Here is a 19,972-nt window from a genome sequence, read left to right on the forward strand (position 1 = left end):
GAAATAAAAAATGAGAGCAAGGATTTGATGCATAGATAGCCTACTCCCTTCTCTAGGTATCAGCTAGTAATCAACATATTTTAGAGCCCCCCGTATGCTTAAACATGTACTTAACAGTCTAGATTCCTTACAGAGTCCATGTGGAATGGGGTTTATTTTTCAACAAAATTGAGAGTGAGGCTGAAAGCGCAGTCATGGAAAGAATGCTTCATGGGCCTCACACTTCTTTAAACACAGTAGACTTGGAAGTCAGGTGAGAGTTGTGAGGATGCTGTCTCAATCAGCACAGTTCCTTAAAATATTTTGGATTCTTGAACTCTATTGTTTCTGGATACTTAGACATGCTGAGAATCAGAAGAAAGGTCTGTAGTAATTATCTTACTTGGTCCTTTGAAAGAAATCTTTCTAGATGCCCCCAGGGTAGGTGAGGTAAGGGTAGTGGAGACTAGGCCGTCTCACTATTCACACCATAAAAATTCATCCCAGAGACTTAAGAAAAACTGCCTGGATAAATAAGGCAATTGAGTCAGGAAAACTAATGTTGGTAGGTTTTCACTTTGGAAATTTCAGTATAGCAATATAAAGCAAGAAAAGTTCTATCAATAACCACACAAGGAGAGATGTTAGTGCTAAGCAATAAAATACTTTTTAAATAATTTCAGCTGGTTTAAAAGTATCATTCTTGGCCAGGCAAGGTGGTTGATGCCTGTAATCCCAGCACTTTGGGAGGCTGAGGCAGGCAGATTGCTTGAGCTCAGGATTTCGAGACCAGCCTGGGTAACATGGTGAGACCCATCTCTACAAAAAATGCAAAAATTAGTCAGTCATGGTGGCTCATGCCTGTAGTCCCAGCTACTTGGGGGGCTGAGGTGGGAGGATAGCTTGAGCCCAGGAGGTCAAAATGTGGTGAGCCGTATTTGCACCAGTGCACTCCAGCCTGAGCGACAAAGTGAGACCCTGTCTTGGAAAAAAAAAAAAAAATAGTCTTAAGCAGAGGGAGCTTGGGTGTGCCACAGCTGTGGTTCTGTACACGGGCTGACAGGACAGCCTCATGATTAGCTCCTGAAGATTTCTATCCCACCCCCTAATTTTATATTAGGGCTAGGCGACTGGGTACAAAGCAGAAGTCACCTGCTAGGCATAGGAGGTAAAAGCCAGGGAGGGAATCTGATTTATTAGGACTCAAATGCTCTGGGAAGTAAGGACTGTCTCTCAGTTAACCAGGAGGGTGTCATGTGCAGGAATGGGAGAAATGTTATCCTCAAACCATCAGTCACTGTCAGACTGGTCGTCTGGCTAAGCTAGTTAATATTTTGCGTCCATACTTCAAGGCAGTGGTTTTGAAATGGTTTGGTTCTCTGGACTATTTTGGTAGAATCAAGGCACCTTTCATAGATGAATATCCAGCTGCTTCCACTGACCACTCAACAGCAAGGACCACTCTCAACTAATGAATCAAATCATACTATGATTGGTTAAATATAATAAATTACCTACCCAAACACAGATATTACTATATAATAAATTATTCTACCAGAAACCCACTGTGGATCCCTAGAGAATAGTTGGGAGAATTCGCTAAACTATATTTGGAAAACCTCTGCACCATGCATAGCACAAATCCTAAATACTATAGTTAAATTTTTAAAAATTATAATGTCCTTAAAAGGAAGGTTTCTCAACTCCAACTGTTGGCTTATTGATACATTAAAATCTTATTATAGCAAATGACTTTAAACATCTTTTGGCATTCTTTGTAATGAATGACTTTTGTATCAGATCCTTTCTTTTGTAAGGATAAATCTTCTCTCTTAAGTGAATGATGGAGCAGAGCAGCCCTTCTGGCATCATTTAATAGAATGAAGACATGTTTGGTGTGAAAGCTTCCCAGAGAAGTAACTCTTAGGTCAACACTTCCCAAAACACTACCAGACAGGTGCCCAGTAAACTGGTTTTCATCTCTGTCAGCAGCCCTGTGCTCCCACCAGGAAAATCTTGTCCCTGAATTCAAGGTCTGCCTCTTCTTATTTCATGCTACAAGGCACAGGCCTGCATCAGCCGCTTTCTAACAGGAACTGCAAAAGGATGAGCCCTCCTTTTGGTGAGTGGCAGAAGCACCTATCCTGGACCTTGTAGCTTAGGGGCCATAGGGATCCTAGTGGTGATAATAAGGATCCATTTCTTAAATATCAGACCAGAGAATGTGCTACCTTTCACCCCTGAGCATGAGGAGACACTGTGGCTCCCAGGATCTCTCTATGTGACTCAGGTGGAGAACAGAGAAGGGCTTCCTCCTATGAGAAGCAAAGCAGCTGCCTAGTTACTGTTGCAAGTGATATCTCCGCTGTGTTAAATTACAGGTCATAAATGGAGATGAGATTATTCAAACAGGCAAGTAAACCCCGCGTCCGTTCTCTAGCTGAGCAGTTCCCAGCCCTGGTCCAGTGCACTGGCCTCCTACACATTCCAGCTCCTGCCACTCCCCACATGGAAATCCTTCCTGTCAGGTGTGGACTAGATTGCTTTCCCTTACAATCCAGGCAGAATTGAAATATCCGAGCATCTTTTGCCAACTGAACTTGACTTTCATAAGTCTCTATTTGATTTTTTTTAACTATTTTGTTTTATTTTGAGTGGTTGGCAATAGGGGGAAATACAAAGGGAGCTTCTTTATGTGGAAACCTTCTGCTGTTTAGTAGTGGGGCTGTTTGTCTTCAGTTGTTACCTTTTTAGGCAATAAGTAATTACAGTCATTCTTAGCCTTCTTTTTGACCCTTTAAAAATCAAGTTTTTCATGAATGATTTATTTTTGGATGAACCCTGGAGAATCCTAATTTCCTTAGTATTGAGGCCTTATAATTTATCCCAATTCTGAAATATCTTTTCTTTAATCATTCAAGAAATTATCAGTTACTCAGTTTAGAGATCATTCCTAATAATGCGGGTAGGGAGGGGGGAATATCATATTTAGCTCTTACCTCTTGTTTTCTAGTATTCACTGGCCGGTTCTTACCTATTGGCTTTTCAAAGATCTGTATTTGTTATCCCAGTAAACTTCTTTGGTTATAATTTTTTTAATTATTATTTTTTAGAAGCCTTGCAGCTCTTTCCTTTAGTTTTGCCTATCCTTAAAATGAATTACTTTCCCAAAATGAAAAGCATTTTATACCAGATGCATGGGGTCATTAATAATGCTGATTTTGTATATCTTACCACTTGAGTTCTCCATCAGGGAAAGAAAGATTTTTTTTTTTAAGTGATAATGACAAGCAAGAGCTAGTTTGTTGTTGTTTCTTTTTTTTAATATACTTTGAAACTGTGACCACCAGCACTGCTACCTTACAGATCCTGCTTTCCTGCCCCCAGAAAGCAGGAGAGTAAAGGGAAGTATTATTTGATGCCAGGTGGTATGTGATTTTACCTAGATTTTCCCCCAGGGCCATGGTCTTCACTCTTCTTGCTCCCAGTAGCATGTGTCCCAAAGTGTAGCACTACGTGACAGCCCTGGGTAGCTGCTGTTTTAATAGCAAGGAGCAGCACCAGCCCTCAGCCCTGCTACCTCCTCTGTGAACTTTACCATGACTAAACTTTACCATGCTTTTCTCAGGGTCAATTTAAAAGACCCCTAAGGTAGTAAAGCTCCTTTTGGCTTTGGAGGTATTCCCCATATGCTATTTTCTTTTTAATTTTACAGGCATAGGTAAAGACTGTTTCCTGTGTTGTTTTCTGAAAACTATAGACTTCATGTTAGAAAGGTTCTGGAATGATTTACTGAGCTGCTGAAGCTAAGATTAGGGTATCTCTTCTAACCTAATCTTTATCAGACTGATAATGTTTTGGTTAAATGATTTTATAAAAAAATTTTAGGTAGTCCTACTTCCTTTAGTTAGACTGCCTATTTTTTTCCCTCTTTTTTTCCCCCTTGGTTTTTGTGTGTGTATATTCACCAATGCTTGGTTTCCAAATACTGTTTCTAAAGCATTTTTTTTCAGAGACTCAAAAGTAAAATGAAAGCAATCTCCGTATTGGGCAGCCCTCCTGGAGTAACTCTGAGCTGGAATGGGTCTAGGAGCCTGTGTTCTCTGTTTGTTCTCATGTGTTATGTTGATGGCATTCCCTTTTCGGCCACATCTCCCTCCCCATATTCAAGTAACTCCTTGGTCTGAGCTTTTTGGCTGCTTTTTTCCCCTCTTGCTGTTGCATCCTCACCTTGTTGGTGACTCTACACTGCCACCATGTATTGTTTTAATTTTGAGCACAATGTGAATTCTTTCCAAATGTGACTGATATACCCTGTTTGGGGGCTAAGAACCCATAGATCACATGCTCTTCTCCTCTACGAAATGAAACCTCTGGTGCTTCTTTCTTTGCCACCTAATTTCCATGTTTCAATTTTGACCTAAAGCACTTAGTATAGTAAGTAAGGCAGCTTGATACCTCTGTTGCATAGTCTCAAGTAACACATGGTATCACTTTTACATGAAAGTCTAATGTCCCAAGAGATTTTTAATAAAAAGCCCTGCTATGCTGAAAGAAAAAGAGAGAGAGAGAGACAAAAAATAAACAGACCCATTGGGCTCAGGGGAAGCTGAACCTGACCAGTGTGGAGAAAGAGGCAGAGACGTTCCATTTGGGAAGCACCATGCATACGGCTGTTTGAGAGAAAGCACTGGACTAGTCACTCAGTAAAGAAAGCGTGTTACCTCCTGCCTATAGCCTGAATAAAGGCATGATTGGTGTGTTGTAGGAAAAACGGATCGTGTCCCTGGATTCAGCCAACACCAGACTGATGAGCGCGCTGACCCAAGTGAAGGAGCGGTACAGCATGCAGGTCCGCAATGGCATCTCCCCCACCAACCCCACCAAGCTTTCCATCACGGAGAATGGTGAATTCAAAAACAGCAGCTGCTGACGGGCTTTGTGAATAGACAGACTGTGGAAGGAGACAGAAGGAAACTGATCCACTCTCCTATCCCCAGACCTTTACCTAGCCCCTCCAGGTTTACAGAATGTTGCTACTTCACAATGGCAATGTGGTGAGAAACTCTTGAATGAAGAAAGGAACCTTGTCTTTCAGGGCATAAGGCAGTGACTTCCAAGGTCAATGCTTTTCCCCCACATCTCTATGTACATAGGGAACTTAGTTCTGGGCCATGTACAGAAAATATCACTGTAATATACCAAAAGGAAGTTAATAATGTAGATTACCTTTTTGATTATTGCTATTTTTATTATTGTTTTCCTCTTGTTGAAAGCACTGCAGTTGTTAGAGGAAGTAAAGTAGGAACTGTTGTGTGAGTGAGACACGAGCCTGTAGGTTCAGTAGGTAGAGACCAAGCATCTATCTGATAGAAGCACATGGAGTGCAATAGGACATTGTGAGAAGGAATTTTTCAGGGATTCATCTACTAGTTTAAAAACCCCACTCTGGCCCCCTTGTCCTTTCAGAAAACATGCAAATACCAAGATCCATACAAAACAATAATTTATTCCACTGATCAACCAAGACTGGTTCTGGTTGGAAGCTAATCTGATTTGGGGATTCACTGTTTCAGAGGACACAGACAAAAGCTGTTGCATCAAAACTGGACTTTAGGAGTAATTTCGATGGAACTCCTGTCAATATGTTTATTTCCTCTGTCTACAGCAGATGGGAATCTTCTCTTTTAGATAGGGGCTTTTTTTTTTAACCCCAATGGTAATAAAGGGTGTTCTTTTTCCTCTTTAGAGTTTACAAAGCTATAAATATTTGTCTCTCCACGTACCATCTTCATCTTCACACATTCACTGCGCTTTCCTCCCCATGGTGGGAGCTGTCGTCACCAACAGGGTTTACTCTCCCCTGGAGAGGTTATTTAAATAGCTGTCCATAAGCCATCCAAATCAACACCCTTTCTTCCATACAGAAAAGGGCTAACCATACCATAGCTGGAATCTCTGAATATTTCCTATTAAAATTTTTTTCTGTGTGTTACGTTATAATTTTTGTTTGGGATAAAGACTTTATCCATTGTACTAGCAAATCTATGGGGGGTAATTTTATCTCCATCTTTAACTTTTAAAGTGCTTCTTCCCCTTATCCCCTCAATAAAGAAAGGAAATCCAAATTTGAAGCATCACTCTCTTAAAAGTGATGATTGCTCATGTTTAAAAAAAGAAAAAGAAAAAAATTGAAAGTGTCAGGATGGCACATTCCAATTGTTATTCCCATGCTGGTAGATCTGACAATAATGACCCAGTTTCAACACTTGTCATCTATAGCCTTATTATTATAGAACAGAAAAAGTCATGGAAATGAATTCATTTCCTTTTTTCCAAAGGTGTGAAATATCATCTTGAATGCAACCTTGATTACCAGAAGTATGGCGTGTTACATGTTAAACAGACATTATATATACAAATATATATACACATATATATTCATACATATGTACATATAACTGCACAAATAGGAAAAGTTCATGCCTTCTATGCTGTTCAGATATAATGTTAAAAGGGTCCTGAACCTCTTTAAGCAAGATCTAAGCAGTTGTTTTATATTGAGAAAGCAACAATGTTTCTCGAATAAGTTGATGTTGATTTTAAATTACAAGCTTTAAAGAATTTTTTTTTCTAGAAAAAGGGGATGGAAAAAAAAGGACCTGAGGGAGCCATATGCATCAAGTGAGTGTTTCCCCATAACAGATTATTTATAAGGGAACATGTATAGTGCCCTCTTTTGAGTGATGCCGACAGACACCAAGCCCTCCTTTTCACCGAGTCCCAGGCTTGCATTCCAACCTCTTGATCTCTGCCCTCTCTCAGGTGGATCTTTGTGTTGGACTTTATGTTTCAGCAACCTCACCATGGCCACATAAGCCACAACCTTTTAAAACTGTTTATTTCATAGCAATCCCTGTTTCTGCCAGACAGAGATCTAAAATGGGAGTTTCTCACTGTGTTTATCTGATCTGCACACTTTATATCCAGCTGTTTTGGCACTTTTACATTTTCTTCACCTTTGGTATTTGTTTTGCAAATTCTTACACCTTCTCTCCAAGCGGAGGGCACACTGTGGTCAAAATCACTTACTTTATTAGGAAAAAGAGCTAACTTGCAAAGTGTAGTGTCCTTTGTTGAAGGAGGAGGGATGTAAGCATAGATCTGTTATTGTTTCTGGCTATTCTCAGCTCAAGCCATGTTTAATTCATTCTTTGTAAAAGCCTTCAGTTGTGCCACAGAAAACCTGGTAAGAGAATTGTCAGTTTCATTGGCCTTAAGTATGTAATGTGGGTGATGTCTTGCCATTGAGGTTTGGAAGCTCTTAAGTGCTGATTATGGATTACAGAGGGCTGATAAAATTACCTATATTGGGAATTGAGAGAAGCCCAAAAAAAAAAATCAAATGTGCTTTTGATGGATAGAATGTATCTTATTAGCATTATGGGAGCTCCTTAGAGGGCTGTCTTCACTGGAAGATTTAATGCCCAAAACATTTGGACAGATTATGCAGCCTTCTACTAGCAGGTTATCTTGAATGAAGAAGAAATAGCAAAAAATAATAATAGTAAGAGCATTACAGGTAAACTAAAAGTTCAGAGTTGTTGACAGATGTTAAATGTTAGGTTATCCTGTGAGCCTGCTCCTGTCCAAACATTTTTCTCAGTATTTCTTTAGAGAATGCTGCAATCTGTAGAACTTACTCTGAAGGATTTTTTAAGAAGAGAAGCCACCAACAGGTGATAATTTTTATGGAGCTATTTCTTAATTGGCTTTCCCTCAGTTCAAATAACTTTGTTTTGCTGGGAGGAGGTACAAGGCTGAAGAGGGGCAAATAGATTAAGATAGCAATGTCTTGCACTTCCTGTTTCCCTCAAAACAATACCACATTGTGGGTCGCAGGATAGATGAGGGTTGAGTGGAATTTGGAATTCAGGTGAAGTGCTTGTAAAGTGCATGTCAAGCTGACAACAGACTTGACCATTAATGAGGACAGTGTTGGTAGGAGTCAGAAAAGAGCTTCATGTTCCCCTTTTATATTACTGAAGCAATAAGCAATCTGAGCTGAAGCAGCAAAAAGAGTCACATTTCCATCAGGTCCTCATATTCCCTGAGTCTCTGCAATAAAAGCCATGTCAGAGGAGAGATTATAACTAGGTAACTATAACAAGCACTTGAGCACTTACCGTGTTCCAAGCACTATCACCAAGGTACTGTTTGGATTTATGGCAGTCTAACGGTAAGAAAAATGTGGTAAAGTGAGGTAATCATGCTGCTATAGCTTTTTGCTTTTTTTCATATGGTATCAAGTTGGTCAGAATTAGCTTTCTCTGACTGGTCTGCTTCTGTGTTTCTCTGTGATGGTGTTAAGACTATGAAAGAAAAAGAAAGATTACCTAAGACTGCTATGAGCATTAACTATATGCCCTTAAGAATGAGCTTGACTTTGGAAGTACAGCTTTTCAGATCTTAGTCTACCCAGGGCCTTTGTTTATGCGTCTGTGGTTCTGTAGACCCTGGCTTTCACTGTGTTCTCAGAGGTACACCAGATTGAGAACAGAGTAGTCCCAGAGCAAAATTACTGCCATCAAGTGAGTTTGCATTCATATTTGTTTCCCCTTCCATCAAGGGTTAGTTTTAGTCATCTCTAGCTTGGAGTTCCTGAGAAGGCTGGTTATGGGACTGAGCGTGGGAAAGGAACCCTCTTCAGCATTACCTCAGTCCCATCAGTCTACTCCATTGTGACCTTGAGCCCCACACATGCTTGACACCAGGCTAGACTTGTCACAGGGCCAAACCCAACAGCCACATGCCACAGCTTCACTGCATTTTCAGCTACACCTTTGGAGGCCACCTTCTCCTATCAACTGTGGAAAGCCAAAAGGGCTCCCTTCTCCATTCCCCTTCCCTTTTTCAAGTCTAATAGTGAAATCTCCTGCTTACCCCAGCAGTAAATAGAGCAGTAAATAGTTGCCTTCCTACCCCTTACCTGGGGGCCGATAATTTGAGATACTTTGTTTTTTCAATACGTCAGTTGAAGGATTTAGTTTCTTAAAAGCAAGAAGTGTTGGAGTGTTGAATTTCTATTTAGAGTCTCTTTTCATGTTTGAATGATTGTTACTAGTTCTAGAAGCATTCTCATTGTCATGACCCAATTATGTACACTCTTGGGTTTAGGAAGGACAAAAGTGATGAAATTTGCATGAGATAGAATAAACATCTTAGGAGGAGTGAAAGAACCTGAGGAAGAGACATGACCCATAAGGGAATGAATGCATAAGCAGAGCCTTCTCAGTAGCCCAGAGTTTCCAGGAAACAGGAAGATTTATATCCCTTGCCCACTCTTAAAATACATAGATACATAGAAAGGCAGTCTCTGTAGACAACACATGCACACACCCACACAAAACAGAATTCCTGGCGCTTCCTTTTTCTGAATGTTAATCCATTTTATTGAGCAATGATTCCCAAACTTTGAGATTTTCAGATTTTGTGCTCTCGTTTTTTAGATTTTATGACAGTCATTCTATCATCCTTAAAAATGTAGTATATGTGTTATATGTATATATAAGTTAAAGTGACTTGAAATTGACTTGGTTTGGCATTGTCTCAAGAACCCTAGATATCATTGATACCATGGGGAATCATAGAAATAAAGTTGAATATCACTGATCTGAGAGTAGGGTCCAGCAATAAGTAGTTTCAGTTCCTGATCAGTTAAGCCTCAAGTGCTTGAGTAACCAACACAGCAAGACTTGGGAAATGCAGTGAGCTCCCGAGGAAAGGAAAGCGGTAGTCTTTGCCTGCATTTCAGCATGCATTTTCATTTCCTACTCAGTTCTATCTTCCACTTAAATACCCTCATTTGACCCTAGAAAGTTTTTGGTTTTTTTTTAGTTTGAGACTTAAAACCAGATTTATTTGTTGTTGTAGAGAGATTTCCACAGAAGTTGTGTTTTACGGACCTCCATCATCTTTGTGGGGGTACAGATATTTATGTGTAAATATCATTTTATGTGATTTCCAAATTTTCAAGGGAAACATTTCAATTTCCCAGTTCAACAAAAGGTTAAATACTAATTGACTCAATGACCACCTTCAGAAAAGTTAAATAGTAAATTAGGTTAAATTTTGACTGGTGCTTAGACATTTCCTAGTTATATTAACTTAAGCAGACAGCAACACATTAACCTGAGTTACACCGGCGAGGAATTTACATTCTAAATTTGATTTTGTTTTTCATCTCCAGGGCCTTAATAAGAGTGTGTTAACACACAACTATTTTACAATGATAGCTCTAAATAATTTATTTTTTATTTCAAGAAAGAGAAATACACCTTAGAAAAACAAAACCCAAGATTTTATTTTATTTTTAAAGCCATATTTTTGTGCTAGTAGCATTTAGATTGTTCCGTATGTGAGATCCATATCTGCATTTCATTACCTGGGTTTGTTCTAAAGAAGATTTATTTTTGTTCTGTGAATAATTTTTGACGGTTCTTGTACATGTACAGATATAGATACATTTGAGGTCTTTTATTGATATTCCTACAAAGAATATAAATAAACTTTAACTTTAAACATTTCAGACTAAAGTTGCTACTATATTTGACATATTGCTGTCTTCTAGCGTGCACCTGGGTGACCAGGACACTTGGAGAGAAACAAGAAAGGAAATGTATGCCAGAATATTATTCTGAAAATATATTTTAACATTAAGAACAGTCTGTCTTAGAATTTTCCAACTTCCATGTAGTAAGATTTCAATTTAGGAAAAATAACTAGCATTAACATGTATTGTGATAAAATTGTTACTTTCAAATTCTGCAGAATTTGAAATCTCTTTAATAACTTGTGACAGGTAAAGAAAGTTTCCTTTGGTTTATTAGGAAGTGTAGCCCCACTTAGCTTCCTAGACCGCTACCATCCTCTTGTAATTTTCTAGTTAAATTAATGGAGTTTGTTTTCAGGATTTTTGGTGTTTGGTTCAGGTTTTTTATTTTAAATTCTTAATAGAAGTTCATTTGTCATTCCCAAGATTATTGTTCCCAAATACACTCATCTTCTCCTGCATCCCTGTTTCATTCTGTAAAATCCAGGGATGCAGGTTTCATGTGTAGTCTTATTTTGTGTTAGTTGTAGTTCTATGCTTTTTGGCACATCTCGAGTTCTTCCTAATCTTGTTCTACTAGGGATTACAAAATTAAAATTTACTCAAAATCCAGAGAAGATTTCATGAAAGGGAAACCGCATATCCATAGAACTGTGCTATTTTTTGTTCACTTCGAAGCTGACCCATTTCAGTCTGAATTGTTCGTGACCTAATGTAAGCTTTAAGACTTCCTGGATCTGAAACATCAAAAAGAGAGAAAGTGTTGATGCGGTCTTTTTACCTCATGGTCCTCTTAGCCATAAACTATCCATCCATATACGCTTTATGCATATCCATACCCCGTAATTGTTTTTAGCCTCCCTCCAGCTGCCTGACTTTTTTTATTAGCATTTTACCAGTAGGAAAATACATAAATCAATTTTGTTAGCAAAAAATATATATATATATTTAATGACAGAACACTAAAACAGATGACTACATTAGTGGTTTTCAATCCTGATTATTCATCAGAATCACTGGGGAGTTAAAAAATAAAAAATAAAAAACAAAAAAAAAAAACAGGAGTACCTCCTGAGCTCCACCATTGAACAATTAAATAGAATCTCTCTAAGGATTGGACCAGGCTCGGCTTTTTTTTTTCTTTCTTTCTTTCTTTTTTCTTTTTAACCTTGCCAGAGGATTCCGAAGAGCCAGGGGGTAAGAACCACTAGTCCAAATCAAGCTGTGAGCACTGTGTGTAGGTGTCTGAAAATGTTTTCTGTCCCCAATCCTGAAACTAGGGTAAGCTGGTTACAGGTGTTTCCTTACCTTCTATTTGGAATTTAAAATTCTACTAAAACTGACAATATATACTCAGCCTTCCCCCACATACGCCTTGTCCCCACCAAGCCGTCCTTTAAGTCTGTGATGTAGAAATTCTCTCCATTAACATGGTCATCCCATTTATGGAATAGATACATTCTGACAAAGCTGACCAGAAGACGGAATTCCCTATTTTGACCTCAGTTTCCCCACTGGCTTCAATTTAAAGCAGAAGGTAGATGGCTTCTAGTTTGGTGTCAGAAGCTTCAATGAGTATACCCTTGAGGAGTGCTGAAGGACCCAGGCCAGAATCAAATATGCTACATTTGACTTTTAAAGAGTAAACAACAGGCCGCGCGCGGTGGCTCATGCCTGTAATCCCAGCACTTTAGGAGGCCAAGGCAGGCGGATCATGAGGTCAGGAGATCCTGGCTAACAGGGTGAAACCCCGTCTTTACTAAAAATACAAAAAATTAGCCGGGTGTGGTGGCGGGCACCTGTAGTCCCAGCTGCTCGGGAGGCTGAGGCAGGAGGATGGCGTGAACCCGGGAGACGGAGCTTGTAGTGAGCCAAGATCGTACCACTGCACTCCAGCCTGGGCGACAGAGGGAGACTCCGTCTCAAAAAAAAAAAAGTAAACAACATAGAGAACTCAAAGTTCCTTTGTCTACCTTACCAACCCCTACCAAAAAAAAAAAAAAGGTTCTTAACTTTTCTGACCTAATATTCAGCACTGAAGTCTTATTACTTGAAAGTTATCAGATGCTAAATTACACCATTCGTACTTGTCCTTTCAGTAGCAAAATGTACTGAAAGCTCTCCAGTCCCCCCTCCACTCCTGGCAAGCATGCAGTCATGTGCTCATGTGAATTTTCCAAAATCATGAGTATTTTGTAAGATTCAGTTGGTTCTATGAAATTACAATAAAAAGAGTATTGTATATTTTATTATAATTTGTAAATTGTGTGCTATACATTCTTTATATCAGTAAAATTTATAATAAACACATATACATTATATACTCACACACACATATTGCTGGTCTTTCTAGAAACTTGATTTTGTGAAATTCTAGAATGAATTGCCAGGGTGATATTTGTTTGGCCTATGAATAAATTGCAATGAACTAACAGATAAATGCCAATGTTTCCTTTTCTGTAAAATTAAGATTGTGGCTAAATAGTCTATAGGGTACTCTCTAGCACTGATATCCTGTGGTTATTATCTGATATAATTGAGAAATGTGTCCTTAGACCATGTTTAAAAACCAGCTTGAAGCTTTTCTCTTAGTATTTAGGAACAATTCTTCCTCTTCACAGTCTCCCATGGCACAATAGTTTCTAAGAACCAAAAAAGTCTGGAATAAGTATATATTCAGAACACTACAGTGATAATGTTGATAATAATAATAGCCGGCCAGGCATAGTGGCTCACGCTTATAATCCCAGCCCTTTGAGAGACTAAGGCAGGAGGACTGCTTGAGCCCAGGAGTTTGAGGTTTCAGTGAGCTATAATCGCACCATTGCACTGCAGCCAAGGTGGACAAAACAAGACCCTGACTCAAAATAGCTAAGGTTTATTGAGCACCAACTATGTGTCAGATTATTGGCTAAGCACTTTATATGGAATATATCATTTAATCATAACACCAACCATATGAGTTAGACATTATCATTCCTGTTTCATGAGGAAACTGAGGCTCAGAAAGACTAAGTTGGCCAAAGCTACACAATGGATAAGGGCAAAACTAAGACCCAAACTCAGATCCTTCTGTGCTGTCTTGACCAAAAAAAAAAAAAAAAAAAAAAAAGCTTAGGAAAGACATTGGAGAGGGTAAGAAAAGATCCAAAAAGATCGTGCCACATAACCAACTTGTGACCATGAGCCAAAGTGATGGCAGTGGAGCAAGATGAGGTCATATTCCACAGGTTTTCCACCTTAATATATTGGCTTTTTAAGATTGTCTTGCAATGTCAAATCATCTGACTGATCAGAATTAGAAGAGTGGGCAGAAGTCTCACCTGTCTCAGAAATTGGTCTTTCATCGCTTCTGGGTCCATCAGAGTTGAGATGGTAAAGTCTGCTTTCAGGATTCCAAAAGGGTGCCCTGGAAAAGAAGGTGCTGCCTGTTCGGGGGAATATTATCCTATTGCCATTTCAAGCTCTTAGCAGTCAGGAGTACCCAGTGGACACCATAGATGCTACATGCCGATTTGGGATTTCAAAAAGAAGAAAGAAACTGCTGAGCAGAAGAATGCTTAGCGACAATTAGGACCAACCAATTAGTGGCTGAAGAAAGAGTCCCATGGCTTTGGGTAATGCAGGCTCTTCCACAGCCTGGCTACCCGTCAGGCAATTATTTTCTTTTTTGTTTCCTCTGTATTTTTCTCCTTATTTTAATCCAGTAAGTGGATACTCCACACCATCCTGGAAATACTCACCTCTCCTTGAGCTCCCCACCACAGAAAATTCTAAAGAAGTTCTCTGACTCTTTAAATAAATTCAGCCTTTGCCCATGAGCCATCCATAATCATTACAGGAACTACAATCTCAAAATAAGACTGTATGTGCATTATATTTTATTGTTTATGAAGTTTATAATTATCTCATTGGGTGCTCACAACAACCCTATGGTATAGGCAAGGTCGTTTTTTCCACATCCCCTTCGCAGAAGAGAAATAGAAATTCAGAGACTTGTCCCCTAAATTTTCATAATAGTCACGGAGCATAAACTAGAATCCACCTCTTTATTCCTATCCCTATTCCCAACATTTCGTGTTGTCTTTCATGAAAAGGTCTCAAGGGCCCTGTGCCAAGGAGTGACTGTCGAGATTTAACTGCTCCTCTGGTAAGAGTAGGAACTTGGTAGACAGAAGCAGTTACCTGATTTTTGTGCTGATGTTTTTTTAGATTCTGAACTCAGATGTTGGGCCTCTGTGGCAGCGGCTGTATCTCTTCTATCAGTGCCACTCCCTACACTGGTCACAGCTACAGGAAAGGAAAATAGAAGATTTATTGCAAATACAACCAGGAGTAAGGTGGCCTGATGCTGGTGATTGCCCCTGAGCTAAAAGATAGGAAAGGACAGCCACTACTAGGCACACAGTTGCTGCAGAAGCCAGCGATGTGGGAAGCTCAATTCCTGCCAATCCCTGACTCACCCCCACAGGCTCTTGTAACCCAGCACTTGAGCTGCTACACTATCATCTTTCAGAAAGCACCCCTGGCAGCAGGATCTGTGGGGCTTGGGCAATGTTAGGAGGTTTTTCCTCATCAAATTTTTTTTGTTCAGTAGCCTATGCTCCAAAGGGCCTAATGTCCTTATTTTGTCTGCCAGCTACACAAAGCCCCCACCATGGCACCCAGGGACCCTGAACATCGCCATCTCTATCCCAAACCAAGTGTAGGCTCTCCCCCAGCACCCCCTCTCTTCCTGTATGGCTGGCCATGCCCGGAGGCGCTCCAGCCAGAGACCCTGGTGTCCTCAGTGGCTCCCTTGCTGCGTCTCACCTGCTCTCATGTTCAGTCACCAAAGTCCTGTCAGTGCCTTGCAGATGTCTTTTTATTCTTTCAAGTATGGAAATAATCCTTTTATTTGGAATATATTATTGTAAAATATTTAAGCAAATTTATCCCCTCCCCAACCCAGGGACACCCATGATTAACACTTTGCTGTAGAAGGGCCTTCACACTCACGAATTTGTTAATCTGAATGTGTAAAGATCTCTCTTGTTTGCTTTAAAGGCTGCTTAGTAGTATTTCACTGAATGTACCATAACTTATGTAACCAGTCTGCTTTCAGTGGACATGACGTTGTTTCCACCTTTGCACTGTAATAAACAATGCGGCAACAAGCAGCTCTGTGTGTGGAGGGTGCATATGTATGTGTGTACCTCATATTATTATTTCCTTAATCAATTTCCAAAGGTAGAATTTCTGTATGAAAGATTATGCACATGTTAAAACTGACACAAATTCTGATACCAGAGTAATAGCCCCAGTCGGCATACCTACTGTGCCAAGATCACTGTTTTTCCCACATTCTCAGCATTATCACCTTTCAAATCTTTGCTACACTGGTAAGTACAAAAATAAATTTTAAAACTGCATCTTTTGGATACCTGTAATCTCACACCTGTAATCTCAACACTGGGAGGGTGAGGCAGGATGATCACTTGAGGCCAGGAGTTCAAGGCCAGCTGTGCAACATAACGAGATCCTGTCTTCAAAAAAAAAATTGCCAGGCATGGTGGTGTATGCATATAGTTCTAGCTACTTGGGAGGCTGAGGTAGGAGGATCGCTTGAACCCAGGAGTTCAAGGCTGCAGTGAGCTATGATCATGCCACTGCTCTCCAGCCTGGGCAACAGAGTGAGACCTTGTCTCTAAAAACAAAAACAAAACAAAAAGCAATAAAAAGTAACCATCTTTATAAATTTTGCATTTGTGTGATTCAGTGAACAAAGCTGAGCATTTTTAAAAATGTATTTGTATTGGTACTTCAGTTAACGTCACTCGTGAACAATGTAAAATCAATTCCCTGTCATGTCCCTTCCCACTCCAGTGCTCCACAGCAGGCCTCGGTTCCACCTACCCCGACTGTGCAATATTATTTCCCCACATACACGTTTCCTGTTTCTCCTTTTCTGACTGGCTGTGCCTTCAAAGGCCTCTTTCCCCACCCAAAGCATCATTAATTTCTTTAATAAAGTGATAAATGTGTAAAATTCAGAAACACAGAAGAGGAGGGAACATCCGTATTTTCATCCCCGTGAATATAGTCACTGTTAACATTGTCACACATCTTCTTCCAGACTTGATTCCTAAGCATTGACATTTCCTTTCAGCCTTGTTGTGACTGTATTATGTACATAATGTTGATAATGCTTTTTTCCCTTAGCACCCTAATACAAGCATTGTCCTACATCATCCTAAGCACCTTGCTTCTGGAAATGCAGATCTGAGCATTTTGCTCACCTGCTGTAAACCTCTGATGGCTCCATTGGCTGGGGGATCAACTCCTTCAGATTTTGCCCCCAGTGTACCCCTTTCTCCTCATCCCCTACCACTCCCTTCCCCAATATGTGGCCTACACCAGTCACATCAAACTGCTTGTCATTCCCTAGCAAACCATACAGTTTGACATCTGTCTTTACCCATGCTGTTCCTTCTGCCAGGAAGAACTTTCTATACTTTTCTGCCAGATGAAATCCTCCATTGTTACACCTTCTATCCTATTACCACCTTCCAGGCAGAATGAAATGAATTGTTTTCCTGCCACAGCTCTTGGTTCACACTTCTGGTGCAGCACTTTCCAAACTGTCCTGACGGTCTCCATTAGTTCCTAGGAGACCATGTGCTTCTAAAAACAGGAAACAGCCCTGCTCATCTTGGTATCCACAGTTCAATGCCTTCTTCAAAACAAGTACTCAGGAAATTATTGTCAAATTAAATTATCTACCAATGTGCACTATCCTAGTCCCCAGAGAGATACAAAGAAATACAGAACAGCCCCTGCCCTGTGAGATTCTGCAATCTCAATAATTCATAATTGTAATCATTTATAATTAATAAAATGAGAATGAGGCCAGCCCCATATATTAAGATAAGGAGAGAGGTGGGAGAAGGAATGATTCACTAAACATTTCACTAGAGAACTGAGATTAAAATGGTAATAACTACCATTTATTGAGTGTCTGCCAGATGCCAGGCACTGAGAGATGAGAAAAATAAGGTTCAGAGAAGTTAGGAAAATTGCGTAAGACCACACAGTAGGTACTGGAGCCAATATATTCCCACTCTTGACTGTCAGACTCGCTTTTAGAACCAAAATGGATTATTTCTCCCCCAGATCACCCCACTTCACCTCCATCTCCATCCTAAATTACCCAGGGAGGACGAGACAGTGAGCTGGCTCTGGCCAGACAGGACCCCTGTAGAATGCGCCGGAATGCAGCCGGAGTGGGGAGACTGTGTCCCAGCACACAACGCCCCCACACCACACTCCACCTCTCATCCTCAACTCCCTGGCCTGCACCCTATGCATGGAAGCAGGCCTGGTTGCCCCAAAAGAGGAACTCGCCGAGGTGCTTGGGCCTGCCTGGGATGGAGGTCCTAATTTACAGCAACGCGTACAGGCACCTGTTTGGGTCTCTGGCGAGCTCCCAGCTGCCTCCGGGCGGGTGTTTTGACTCAGGGCTGCAGAGTCAGGGGGTGCAGTTGTCCTTTGGGGCACAGCTGGGCTGCCTGAGCCAAATGAGTCCGAAATGCTTTCTTTGGTCCGGCTGGATGTGGCAGACCCAGGGGGTGCTGCTATCCTGGGAGTAGCTGGGGCATCGCGGGTGGAGTCGAGCGTGGGGCTCGTAGCAGAGGCCAGAAGAGTCGCAGCTACTTCCTGGGGGACAGAGAGGCTCCCCCAAGAGGCCGCAGCAGGGCTGGGGGGCTGGGTCGCCGAGGGTGCGGGGTGCGAAGACCCATTCTGGACAGTGACCGCCGGCTTCCTGGGTCTTTCCCCGGGAACCAAGGTGCTCCCCGGGGCCGCGAGATTGTCTGGAGGGCCGGATGTCACCGCCCCCTGGGGCTGGAGGGCCGCGGAGCCCGCGGAGGCGGAAGTGCGCGGGTAGGGGGTGCGGGGGCCGGGCTCGCGGGGCTCCAGGCTGCCCCTCTGCGTGAGCCGCGCGGCTGAAGCCGGGCCCCGCGAGGCGCCCACGAGGCCGGTGCTGGTCCCTAGGGCCGGAGAGAAGACTTCTGTGGGGTCCGCTGCGCCCAGGACCCCTCCCAAAGCCGAGGGCGCCGACGAGTGACGAGTGGCATCGCGCGGTGGCTCCCCGGGCCTGTGCCTCTTCCGTGCCTGGCCTTGCCCAACCCAGTGCAGACAGGGGCGAGCAGGGAGGGCCTCCTGAACCCCATAGCGCGGCCCAGGTGGCCGGTGAGCCTGGGGCAGCCAGGCAGGTGCCAGGATAGACTTAGATGAGAAGAAGACAGGCTGTCACCCAGCTTCTGACCCAAATCTGACCACGGCCGGCCTGGGCTCTATCGCTTTCAGGGTGAGGTCCCTGGCGACTCACAGAGGGCCCGGCCGGCAGGATCTGGGCTCCCACACTCTCCAGTGCTGACTGTCCCCACCCCACCTGCAGCTCCTTCCACCTGCAGTCCTCACCCAGCCCCGCACCCCACAACACTGCAAGTTAAATCCTCCTCATCCTTCCGATGGTTATAAAGTCACCTCCTCCGGGAAATCCTCTGGACAATTATAGGGGCGGGATGCTCCCCTTCTCAGTGTCCCCACCACACCTGTGACTATACCAAGCACCAGCCTCTTCCCAGCTGGCGGTGAGAAGCTTCAGAACAAGCCTTCCCTCCCCAAAATCTTGCCTGGTGGCTGTGCCTGAGCTAGCACAAGATTCCATCCACACTTTTTAACGAGTGAATGAACGAGGCTCTGCTCGACCTTGATCAAGTGCCCTCACTTCTCTGTGTGCTCAAAAAAGGCAATAATCCCTTTGTGTGACACAGGAATCTGTAAGAAGGCCAGGAAAACGGTGATTTTGCCCTCAATTATTCTAGTTAGCCTCAGAACTCTTGGGAAGTAAAATGAGGTAATAGCTGTGAAGATGTTTCAGGAATTTTAAAGTGCTATAGGAATGCGGTCACTGTCCTTCCCAGCCACCTCCCCACACATAATGACAACAGCTCATCCCTCATCCTCTCCCTGCAGAGGAGCCTGCAATTCGGAGGGACTTTGCAGTGCCTCCCTCTGATGCTGAGCCTCAGGACCTCTCTGAGGATTCCTCCTCAGGAGTACTGCTCGGGTGTCTTCCCCTCGGTCTCCCAAGCCAGGATCTCATCCTCTCACCTGAGAGACTGTACAGCCTCTCCTGGGTCTCTTGGCCCTGGAGCTGCAAATTCAGTGGCCCAATTCCAAGAAAAGGGAGTTTGATGTGGCCCAGTCCTCCTTCCCCCATCCCTGGCTGGACCAGCAGGGTGGGAAGCAGAGGGAAACTCCCGTCTGTATAAGTGGCCCTTGACTGCTGCCCCCTTAGCTCACCCCTTTTCTAGGCATTCACTGGCCCTTCTAGGA

General features: G+C 42.2%; 2 protein-coding genes across 12 annotated transcripts in view; one reads left to right on the forward strand and one right to left on the reverse strand.

The window, feature by feature from the left end:
• RASAL2 (RAS protein activator like 2) overlaps positions 1-5,982 on the forward strand; it is a 367,690-nt gene extending 361,708 nt beyond the window's left edge. For 6 of the 11 annotated variants that reach the window (XM_015123044.3, XM_015123061.3, XM_002802040.4 and 3 more), the window contains one exon: positions 4,748-5,982. In XM_015123044.3, coding sequence (XP_014978530.3) covers positions 4,748-4,912 — 165 coding nt within the window. In that variant the 3' untranslated portion in view covers positions 4,913-5,982. Of the gene's footprint in view, positions 1-2,360; positions 2,392-4,747 lie in introns of all 11 variants that reach the window. The other 5 variants (XM_015123037.3, XM_015123051.3, XM_015123079.3 and 2 more) reach the window with 1 other exon arrangement.
• A 4,341-nt stretch (positions 5,983-10,323) lies between these two features.
• The window catches only part of CLEC20A (C-type lectin domain containing 20A), a 33,675-nt gene continuing 24,026 nt past the window's right edge, over positions 10,324-19,972 (reverse strand). Inside the window, exons 12-14 of the mRNA XM_028850729.2 lie at positions 14,777-14,881; positions 13,915-14,000; positions 10,324-11,328 (exon numbers count right to left, since the gene is read on the reverse strand). Of these exons, the coding sequence (XP_028706562.2) occupies positions 11,248-11,328; positions 13,915-14,000; positions 14,777-14,881 (272 nt within the window). The 3' untranslated portion in view covers positions 10,324-11,247. The remainder of the gene's footprint in view (positions 11,329-13,914; positions 14,001-14,776; positions 14,882-19,972) is intronic.

This window comes from Macaca mulatta, chromosome 1, assembly GCF_049350105.2.
Source record: "Macaca mulatta isolate MMU2019108-1 chromosome 1, T2T-MMU8v2.0, whole genome shotgun sequence".
In the NCBI taxonomy this organism is placed as follows: Eukaryota; Metazoa; Chordata; class Mammalia; order Primates; family Cercopithecidae; genus Macaca; species Macaca mulatta.